Source organism: Antechinus flavipes, chromosome 2, assembly GCF_016432865.1.
Source record: "Antechinus flavipes isolate AdamAnt ecotype Samford, QLD, Australia chromosome 2, AdamAnt_v2, whole genome shotgun sequence".
NCBI classification, from domain to species: domain Eukaryota; kingdom Metazoa; phylum Chordata; class Mammalia; order Dasyuromorphia; family Dasyuridae; genus Antechinus; species Antechinus flavipes.
Window position 1 is genome coordinate 513,705,708 of NC_067399.1, and position 11,829 is coordinate 513,717,536.

The following is an 11,829-nucleotide window of genomic DNA, read 5'->3' on the forward strand; positions in this document are numbered from 1 at the left end:
CTATATCTCAGAGGGCTTTTGATTCTGAGATAAAATTTTAGTATTACTTCTAAACTTTCTATTTAAATTTATCTCTTCAAACTCTAACATTTTATGAGTCCTGTTTTAAGAAAAACTTATATACAAAAAAATTAAAAGGAAATTGTTAACACACTAGGAAATGTACTTAGAAAAAGAAAAAAGTATTAGCAAAAATAATAGAGCAATTAAAGTTTATCAAAAGTGATTCTTTTTTTTCTCTTGTGGTTTTTTTCCTTTTCTGATTTTTCTCTAACAACATATTCAGAATGAAATTTTTGTTTAACAATTAATGTACATGTATAATCAGAAAAAAAATTTTTAAGGTAATTCTATTTCTTGGTGAGAAAAAAGAAAGTTTTAGTTCTAGTGCTGGAAAAGGTAACAATCAATTGGATTGTGATTAAGCTGAGTCCTTATTAAAATACTGTTATAATGAATCTTTAGGGAACTCAGCCCCATTAACTCAAAGGAAGGAGCAGATCCCTTAGTGGGTCCATATTTTAGGGTTGTGTATATCTCTATCTCCATGAAAACAAAGCAGCATCCCAAATACTGTAGGATTTGTTTCCACAGTGACACCCATAGTCTATTTCATCAAAGTCTCATGTACAAGGTCCTTTGTGGTCACATTGTCCTGAGACATGAAAAAAACCTTTTAACAACAGATGCCTTGGACTGAACTGGTGATGAGCTAAGTGAGCCACCACCAGCAAAAGTTACCCCTTTAGTCTAAGATGGGAGGATGATTTTCAATCAGTGATGAACACATTTTGCTTCTTTATCCATTTCCTCACCAATCTCCAAGACAGTATAGATACGTATATCATAGCAAAGATCAACTTATAATGCCATGAAGCTAGAAGAACAAGAGATTCCCAAAAGGAAGCAAAGGGTTTTGTGAGATCTGATGCTATACTGAGGGGGATGAGAAGAATGATCAAGAGAAAGTGCCTTCTCTCTCATTAAGAGGAAGGTGAAGAAAGGATTGATAGTAGCCAAGAAAAAGGTATTGCTGGGAAACACTGAACTTCCTGAGAAAAAAGGCAGCCCAGTCAAGAAAAGAGAGTTCACGTAACTGTTTCAAATGTGCAAATCACATGCTGTTCTCTGGAGCCAGTGGGGAGAATCAGATGTATCCTGCCACTCTGTGAGTAGCACTATCACTATTGCCAGAAGTGCAGCTGACCCACAGGAGAATTTAGATATTTGCCCAGTGACTTGTGACCTAATTTACATAGTAGACCCTTTTGTGAGGAGATAGTGACTGGCGTAGCAATTGCATGGGGATTCCTGGTAGATGCCTTATAGTCACCAGTTTTTTAGCTGTTTATACACAAAGTGTAACATGATATAGATTGATCATTCTAGAAAAAGTAATGATGGATAGCCAAGAGGAAGGAAAACACATCATTGAAATTCATCTTGTTTGGCTTATCAGGGTTGTCTGACCCCATGGACCATGTTACTGTCCCCACTGAAATAAAGTCAAAGGTCCTGACTACCTCAAGTTAAGGTTTGAATGAAATCCTCTAGTGGACTTATACAGCATAAAAATCACATACCCTTCATGTATAAAATTATCATAGAATCTCAGAGTTGAAAGCGTCCTCAAAGTCTGCCCAATCCAACCTTTACCTAACCAAGAATTCCCTCTACAACATATAACTAAAGAAACATCCTACCTTTTGTGGGGGAGGGGTTTAAAAGCAACCATTCTATTTTTGGATACCTCTAATCATTAAAGGCAGCTAGGATAGAGTATGGGGCTAGGAGTGAAGATGTCCATTTTTTCCTCATTTGTAAAATTAATTGGAGAAGGAAATAGCAAACCACTCCAATATCTTTGCCAGGAAACCAAATGGGTTCACAAACAGTCAAACACAACTGAATAGCAACAACATTCATTAGGAAGCTTCACTTTACAAATCATCTTGATGCAATTTCAGCCTATGATGCCTAATTCTGCCTCTGGGGCCCAAGAGAACAAATCTAATCCCTCCTCTGGATGATAGTCCTTAAGATACTTGGAGTTAACCACTATATCTTCACTGTCTCCTCAGCTGTGGGAAAAATATCCCTAGTTTCTTCAACTTCTCTTCATGTAGCATGATCACAAGGCCCTAAACTATTCTTGTTGCCCTCCAATTTAATAGCATCTTTACAAGGGATTATCCAGAACTGAACATAATACCACAGAGTTGGTCTGAATAGAAAAAGGTAGAGAAAAACTATCATATTCCCATTCTAGACATTATATTTCCTCTCTTTATGAAGTCTAAGATTGAACTAGCTTTGGGGGCCATTCTTTCACCCATAATTAATATTAAGCTTGCAGCCTACTAAAACCCCTAGATTTTTTTGAGACAAATTGCTATCTAGCCAAGCACTTTTACTTATATCATCTACTTACATCTAATATAAGACTTTATATTTATCCATATTAAATACCCTCTTATAAGTTTCAGCCAACCTTTTACCAGCTGAAGAAATGAAGACTGGCATTTACATTACTTTAAGACTTACAAAGCATTTTATATACATCATCTTATTGGTTTCTCATAAAAGTCTTGTAAAGTAACCATCTGTCTTGCATGTATTGTCTGCACGTATAAGCAGAACTTCTCTCACTTTACCCAAGGCTTTGATTAAAAACTTTAAACTGCATGCAGCAGGCTAATAACTCTGCGTGATTCCATTCATACAGAGACTAATCTTTAGGTCTAACCATTAAACCAGCTCTAACCTATCAGCAAACAAATTTCTTATCTTATCCACAAAAAGAGTCCAATAGATTCTGTCAAATGCTTTGCTAAAATCTAGGCTGACTTTGTCTATAAGATTTCCTTAATCTACTAATCTATTAACTCTTTCAAATAGTACTGTATAAACCCAGGATAGGCATCATAAGGCAAGACTACCTAAGTCATCACAGCAATGATTTTCAAATACTCTCACACAACTCTCAGAAAGAGAAAGAATAATTTTGCTGGAACAACTACAAAATGAGACTCAGATTCTCTTCACCTAAAGAAGGGGAGGAAATGAGGAATTCATCAGAGAGTAAATCTCTGTTTCCTACCTAGGAGGTCTGTTATAAATTATTCCATTCTGGTTTGGATATTGCACATTCAATTCCCGAGAAATACAAGAAGGACCATTCTGATTATTAATTGGTACTCAGTATATTTTCTGGAATAATGTGCTTCATATTCTTCCTGGAATGGATCACTCTCTCTCTTGTCTTTTTTTACAACAGTTTGACATGGTTGATTCTTTTCAGCTTCTGTTCTATCACAAATCCTTTTTTTTTTTCTGTCTAAATCACATGAAACCAACTTTCCCCTTTCTTACTCCTGAGCATCTCTTGAATTGTCCTATCTGACTCTTAATCCTAATGAATCTGACTTTATATCTCACAATTTCTCCAGATTATCCTAATCACTCCGAATTCTGTTCCTGTTCTATAGAAAGGTCTACAAACTTTAGCCAGCATTGTACTTGATGAAAAAGTTATGTTGTTCATTGTGACTTCCACATTCAATTCAATAAACATTTATTAATTATCTCCTATGTGCAGAGTACTATGCTAGATAACTGGGAATATAAACACAGGAAGAAACAGTCCTTGATCCCAAGGATCTTACCCTCTACTAAGGGGACACAACAGGTATAGAGATAAGCACAATACAAGAAAAATTGAGAGAAAGAGAGTATTAACACTGGGAGACCTGGGATAGTTCCCGGAAGAGGTAGCTCCTGAAATGAACTTTAAAAGTAGATGGATAGTTAGGTGGCTCAGTGAATAGAGAGCTAACACTGAAGTCAGGAGGACATGAATTCAAATCCATACCTTAGACATTTATTATTTCTGTGACACCGGACACATCATTTAACTCCCATTGCTTTAAAAAAAAAAAAAAAAAAAAAAAAAAAGTAAACTGGAGTTCTGATAGGCAAAGTTAATTAGCAAGTGCATTCAAGATAGGAGAACTGAAGAGATAATTCACAGAAGTGAAAGATAAAGCATCAATATCAGAATTGGCCAGTAGTCCAATTTAACTGGAATGTAGTAAATGGCAGGGAATACTATAAAGACAAAAAAGTAGGTAAGAGATAGGTAACAGAGGTCCTTGAGTACTGAAGACTATAGGTAATGAAGAACCACTGAATGTTTTTAAGTAGGGGAGTAACATGGGCAAACCTGTGCTTTAGAAAGATTACTTTAACAATTGTGTAGAGTATCAGTTGGAAAAGGGAGAGAATAAGAAGAATACAAATTAAGAGTCGGTTCCAATAGTCTCTAGGAGAGAAATGACAAAAATTGGAATTGGGATAATAGGTTTAGAAATAGAGAAAAGGATGTATAATATCTAAATGAATTGGAAACATTAAATATGATGGGTAAGGAACAGACAATAGCCAAAGGTAGCTTCAAAATTAGTGATTGAGATAATGATGGTGCCTTCATCAGAATTAATGGATTTTAGAGTAATGGCAGATTCAAGAGTTAAATAAAAAAAGTTTTATTTTTAACAGATTCAGTTTGAAATGGCCATTATTAATTTGGCAGTTGGTCACTAGAGTTGAGGAGAAAAGTTAGGAGTGTACACCTCAAGGGATCTTTGTGTTCATCGGTGTAGGTACTCTTCTAAATGGTAGAGATTGCAACACATTCATCCAATTCAGTGCTTACAGTTTTAGGTGTTTTTCATAAATACCCCATAGAAGGTATCAATCAGAACTTGGCTCAAAACATATCTTTGAGCATTAAAAGTCTTCCAAAGTTGAAACTGAACAATACTTTCAATATCATTCTTCTCTTACCATTGTTAAACTCATAATATCCATTGAGTACAAAATAGTGAACATCATACATAAAGTACATGATTTCCAATCTCTATAACATAATGAACACACTGAGCACATGTATTCCTCAGAAATATGTCATACAAAATGTCATTCTTGCTTTTGTTTTAATTACTTCTTATAAAGGTTATTTTTTTGCTTGTTAATTTTTGTTTATTTTTACATTGTTAATAATAAAATATAAAAAAAATTTTATGAGGAAGGTTTTAAAATAACTTATTTTATAAATTCTTATTTTCTCTCCTTCCCACTGCATTCCCATTAATCAATTTTTAGAATTAAAATCTTTTTAATAATTACATATAGCTCATATACAGCAAATTCCTCCATTGGTTATGCACAACAATGAGCCTCATTCTACATTTTAAATTCATCATTTGTCTGGAAGGAGGTAAGTGGCATATTGCACTTTTATTCCTCTGAACAAATATTTTATCATTGCAGTGACAACATTCTAAATTCTTGCAAAGTTATTTTTCTCTATAACATTATTAGGTATAAATTGTTCTCCTGGTTTGGCTCACTCCATATTGAAACATTCTGAATCTGCCACTACAGTTAAATCTACTAATTCTGATAAAGGCACCCTCATTGTCTCAATCACTAATGTTGAAGCTACCTTTGACTATTTTATATTTCTTTTTTTCCCTTTTTTCTTTTCTTTTTTTAATTATTTTTTTAATTTTTAATAGCTTTTTATTTACAAGTTATATGCATGGGTTACAGTATTGACAATAGCCAAACCTTTTGTTCCAATTTTTCCCCTCCTTACCCCCACCCCCTCCCCTAGATGGCAGGATGACCAATACATGTTAATATATTAAAATATAAATTATATTTTATATTTCTTACCCATTATTTCTAATCCGTTTCCATTTCATCTGGATATTATACATCCATTCCCTTCTCTCTACTTCTATGCCTATTATCCCAGTTCAGACTTTTGTCACTTCTCTCCTAGAGATAATTGGAACCGACTTTTCCAATTGATACTCTAAACAAGTGCTAAAGTCATCTTTCTAAGGCACAGGTTTGCCTATGTTATTCCCCTACTTAAAAACATTCAGATGTTTAAAGATACCCTAATTAAATTAAAAGAGAACCATCATCATCAAGATAGTCAGAAAAGACAACAAATTTTTCAAATCCAGCCATCCTTGAAAAAAGCTTCTACCAAATGATGGAAGAGTTTCAGTTTGTGTCACTGTTGATAACATATACATTGGTGAAATTATAGATCCTGAACTCCTAATGCAAAGATTCGATACTGGAAACACAAAGAAGGAACAGCTGGGGAAATGAGTTAGACTGTATGTCTACTTTGTTTCTGCTTTGAATGACCTGAAAAATAAGGGATTTTAGGAGAGGAAATGTTTAGTGCTATGATGAAATGATATCCAGAGTGCCAAAGGAAATTTTTAAAAGATGCTCCACAATCTGGGATAAAAGAAAGAAAAAAACGTTGAGAACAGGTTTTCTTTTAAAAAAAACAAAACAAAACAAAACAGTAAGTGTAGAAAGAATAAATCTGACTTGGTTGGAAAGATAAAGTAGGCAAGAGTTTGACCTCCATACTCTTCAGTTAACTGAGTTATTATTCATACTAATACCACTTATTTCTCAATCCAAGGCAAATTCTATCATATAGGTCATTCATTGGCAAAGAGGCTAAGAAATGTGGATGTGGATCTAGAGATTGAAGGTATTGCTGTACATGAAAATAAAGGACTCCAGCTGGGAAAGCTTCCTTTATTTCCTATTCTTTCCACATCTAAATCAGTTGTAATCTTACAGCATTACAGCTTCTTATGCTAATATTCTTCTCTCTTTTTCCCCAACAGGGAACATGAGGAACAGTACCACCATCAGTGAGATCATTCTTCTGGGACTCACAGATGTCTGTGAATTCCAAATGTTGATCTTTGTAGGGCTCTTCTTAACCTACCTTATCACACTGCTAGGGAACCTCCTCATCATTGTTGTCACGCTGATGGATCATCGCCTTTATACCCCCATGTACTACTTCCTCAGAAACTTTGCTGTTCTGGAGATCTGGTTCACTTCTGTCATCTTTCCCAAGATGCTGAACAACATCCTAACAGGGAACAAGACCATCTCTTTACTGGGATGCTTCCTGCAGAGTTTCCTTTACTTCTTCCTAGGAACCACAGAATTCCTCCTCCTAGCTGTGATGTCCTTTGATAGGTATGTGGCAATCTGTAACCCTTTGCGTTATGCTACCATCATGAGCAAAAGGGTCTGTGTGCAGCTGGTGCTCTCCTCATGGGTGGGAGCTTTTCTTCTCATCATTGTCCCAAGTTACATTACAGTTCAGCAGCCTTTCTGTGGCCCCAATATTGTCAATCATTTTTTCTGTGACAATTTCCCACTACTAGAGCTTATATGTGCAGACACAAGCCTGGTGGAACTGATGGGCTTTGTCATAGCCAATGTAAGTCTGCTGGGTACCTTATCTGTCACTGCCTCCTGTTATGGTAACATCCTCTACACAATCCTACACATCCCTTCAGCTAAGGAGAGGCAGAAAGCCTTTTCCACTTGTTCCTCCCACATCATTGTGGTATCCCTTTTTTATGGCAGTTGCATCTTTATGTATATCAGGACAGGTAAAAGCAGTGAAGGGGAGAACCTGAACAAGGTGGTGGCCATCCTCAACACTGTAGTGACCCCCATGCTCAATCCTTTCATCTACACTCTGAGGAACAAACAGGTGAAACTGGTGATTAGGGAAAAGGTGGGCAAGTGGATCTCCCCAGCCTAAGCTTCAGAGCAGAGAGAGTTTCCCATAGGTGGTAAAGATTCTTGAAGTTCCCTGGAAATATTATTCTAGAGGTCTCCGTCATTATTCGCCCAGAATTTTTCCCCTCATCTCTTCCTTTTTCCAACAAACTCTCTGCCCTCATCTCAATACATTGTTCCCATCCCTCAGAACAGAACTTAAACCACAGTGCTCTATTGCCCTACTCTCATCATGGGGACTTGATTATTGTTCAGTTCTTCTAGTTAAGCAGGAAGAGAACCCAAAAAGGTCAACTTTACTTAGATGACAGGTCTTTTCTGATATCCACCCTGCATGCATATGATAGTTTCTATCATTTATAGTTCATCATTCATTTACAATAAACCCAGTCATTATTCCTGCTGGGATAACATCTGCCTAAATTGATAATAATTATCATCACCCAAAGTCCTTTTATTGTTCCTTGCTTTAAAATATTATATAAAGCTATTCAAAAATATATAACATGACCTCTGGGAGTATATTATCTAAAGCAGGGGTCCTCAAACTTTTTAAATAGGAGGCCAGTTCACTGTTCGTCAGACTGTTTGAGGGCTGGACTATAGTAAAAACAAAAACTTTGTTTTGTGGGCCTTTTTTTTTAAATAACTTTTTATTGATAGAACTCATGCAGGGTAATTTTTTACAACATTATCCCTTGCATTCACTTCTGTTCCAATTTTTCCCCTCCCTCCCTCCACCCCCTCCCCCAGATGGCAAACAATCCTTTACATGTTGAATAGGTTACAGTATATCCTGGATACAATATACGTGTGCAGAACCGAACAGTTTTCTTGTTGCACAGGGAGAATGAATTCAGAAGTATAAATAACCCGGGAAGAAAAACAGAAATGCAAGCAGTTTATATTCATCTCCCAGTGTTCTTTCTTTGGGTGTAGCTGCTTCTGCCCATCTTTGATCATTTGAAACTGAATTAGCTCTCTTTATGGAAGAGATCCACTTCCATCAGAATACATCCTCAAACAGTATCATTGTTGAGGTATATAATGATCTCCTGGTTCTGCTCATTTCACTTAGCATCAGTTCATGTAAGTCTCACCAGTCCTCTCTGTATTCATCCTGCTGGTCATTCCTTACAGAACAATAATATTCCATAACGTTCATATATCACAGTTTACTCAACCATTCTCCAATTGATGGGCATCCATTCATTTTCCAGCTTCTAGCCACTACAAACAGGGCTGTTGTGGGCCTTTTAATAAAGAAACTTCATAGCCTTGGGTGAGGGGGATAAACATCCTCAGCTGCCGCATCTGGTCCGCAGGCTGTAGTTTGAGGACCCCTGAAAAGTATGCAACTTTAATATGGATTAATATGTTAAGGTCATAGCAAAAGTAAATGAACATTTAGAAATCCAGATTAAATGATCCATTTATCTATAAATTGAAACCAATAGTTAGTATATACAAATCAGGTCATTTGGAAACAGGATGGTTCACAATCTCATTTGTACCTAGTTCAGGTACACATAAAATCCTATCAGGTTCATCATAAAATCTTAAACATGTGATTCACTGGGAAAGAAACCTTATCCAGAGTCATTTGAATGAAGGAAGATAATTTTGACATTATGTTGTTGACACAGAAGACAAGGCTCTGCCACAGGGAAAGTTGAAAGGAAAATGGTGCAGTGGATAGAGTGCTAAGTCTGAAGTCAGTTAAGATTCCTCTTTCTGAATTCAGATCTGGCCTCAGACACTTACTAGCTGTGTGACACTGGGCAAGTCATTTAACCTTGTTTGCCTCCATTTCTCATTTATAAACTGACCTGGAGAAGGAAATAGTCAATCACTTTAGTATCTTTGCCAAGAAAACTCCAAATAGGGTCAGAAAGAATTAAATAGGATTTAAACAACTGAACAACAATAACAATCTAATGGGAAAGTTGATAAGCAAACAAACATGTACAAGGAAGCAATAAATAGGAAATAATTGACAGAGGGAAGGTACTAGAATCAAGAGAGATTAGAAAAAGTTTCTTCTTGAATATGGGATTTTAGTCAGACTAAGTTCTATGTCACTGAATCAAAGAGTATGTGTCTGGGATTTAAGACTAGAAAGGTAGAAAGGGATTTGAATGCCTTTTGGGGACATTTGGGAGCCACAAGAGGTTTATTGAGTAGGGTGGATGACTTGCTCAGATCTGCATTTAGGAAAAACATTTTGGTAACTGAATGGAGGATGAATTGGAGTGGGGAGATTTGAGGCAAGGAAACCAGCCAGCAGACTATTGTAATAATCAGGTAAGAATTGATGGGGGACAGATAGATGGCTTAGTGGTTAGAGTGTTGGATCTGCAGTCAGGAAGACTCAACTTCCTAAACTTAAATCTGGCTTCAGACACCTCCTAACTGTAACTCTGGGCAAGTCATTTAAAACTATTTGTCTCAGTTTCTTTATCTGTAAAATGAACTGGAGAATGAAAGGGCAAACCAGGGCAAAAGAAAAAAAAGATACTTGTAGGTATCTTTGCTAAGAAAACCCCAAATTGGAGTAGCAAATAACAAATGAAGTGATAAGAACTAAAGGTGGTAGCAATGGCCAAGAAGAAGAGTGATATATTAAAAATGTAAAGAATGTAGAAATGAAATGACTTGGCATATGATGAGATATGTGGGCAAAGAGAAAGTAAGGAATTGAGCATGACACCTAGGTTACTGACTTGAGGGAAGGGGAAGATAGTGTTGTCCTCCAAAATAATAAGAAAGTAAGATGGGTGGGAGGATAAAAGGAGAAAGATTATGGGAAGGAGGTGGGTCTGGGTAATTTTGCTACAGGCTTTTGAAGCAAATCATGAGTTTCTGAAACAGTGCATAAATAGGAAGATGTCATAAAATCCTAAACACGTGAATGGTATAGTCAAAGTGAAGACTAGGAAAACAACTTTCATTATGATTTAAGAATAAATCATCCACTGACAGGGAGGGGAGGTATGCAGCACCTAGATAAGAGATTGCTGCATCCTGAAGAAAACTAAAAATGTGATCTGAGAGAAAGGTGTAAATATGAGACATCAGATAAGATAAGAGGAGGATAGAAAAACAGATAGCTAAAGGTATAGATATGTGGCTGGCAGCATTATCAAACACCCACGTCCATCAATTATTGCTGGCTTGTTTCACACTCTTAAGTGAATAAACTGAAATAAATAGAAAAGATCAGAAGGACCTGAGAAGGGGACACAGATAAGCAGGGCATCATTGGCACTACATATATATGTATATGTGCACACACATACACACACATATATCTCTGACATCTGGGCCTATAAAATGAGCTGGAGAAGGAAATGGCAACCTATTCCAATATATTTGCCATGAAAACCCCAAATGGAGTCACAAAGAATCACATAGAATCAAATCAACTGAATAACAACAACAAAACACTTATTAAGTGCCTACTCTATATTAAGCATTACAATAAAAATATTTAAAAAGATAAAAATTCTGCTTTGTGTGTGTATATGTATGTGTATATGTATATAATGTATGTATGTATATATGCAAATATATACATATACATCTATTTATATATATAAATAAAACAATATTAATAGATTCACAGGTTCAAGCACAACTCTTTTTTTTCCTGACCTTCTTTATATATGGAAATGTTTATGTCTATTAATCATGTTCTAGTTCATAATAAAAAAAAATTTAAGACAATGCCTACAGATTTCCATAGTTGGCTATCAGACTAGCTGATTATGTCTCTAAATCCTAAAATATTGAATCAGCTCCTGAGAATGAATTAAAACAATTGAAAACTTTACCCTATTTAGCGGAGAACCAACACAGAGTGATTCAGGAGAGAGATGGAGGAACAGACAAAGCTATTTGTAGGGCAATACCATCATCACACCTAATATATTGTTGAATTAAATATCATTTGCTTTGAATTAGTATGTCCCATGGTTGGTTTGGCAGAAGAAATGTCCATAGATGTTTATCATTTGTGGTTTTGAATGAATACTGATCCAAAGGATTTCCTGAAATCCAGATAGCTTTCAGAAGGTCCTTAAACTAATCTACCTCCTCAAGTTCCTCATTTTTATCAAATGGCAACATTATTCTCTAGATAACCCAGGCTCAAGATCCAGAGGTCATCTTTCAACACCTTCC

At 35.9% G+C, this 11,829-nt stretch overlaps 1 protein-coding gene across 1 annotated transcript; it reads left to right on the forward strand.

Annotated features, from left to right (window-relative positions):
- Positions 1-6,733: 6,733 nt before the first annotated feature.
- On the forward strand, positions 6,734-7,669 carry LOC127547105 (olfactory receptor 49-like). The gene has a single exon (XM_051973938.1). It carries the CDS (start codon positions 6,734-6,736, stop codon positions 7,667-7,669), a length of 936 nt encoding a protein of 311 aa, XP_051829898.1.
- Positions 7,670-11,829: the final 4,160 nt, after the last annotated feature.

What these genes read in the sequence shown, in the direction of transcription:
- LOC127547105 (XM_051973938.1), top strand. Translation starts at nt 6,734, where the DNA reads ATGAGGAACAGTACCACCATCAGTGAGATCATTCTTCTGGGACTCACA.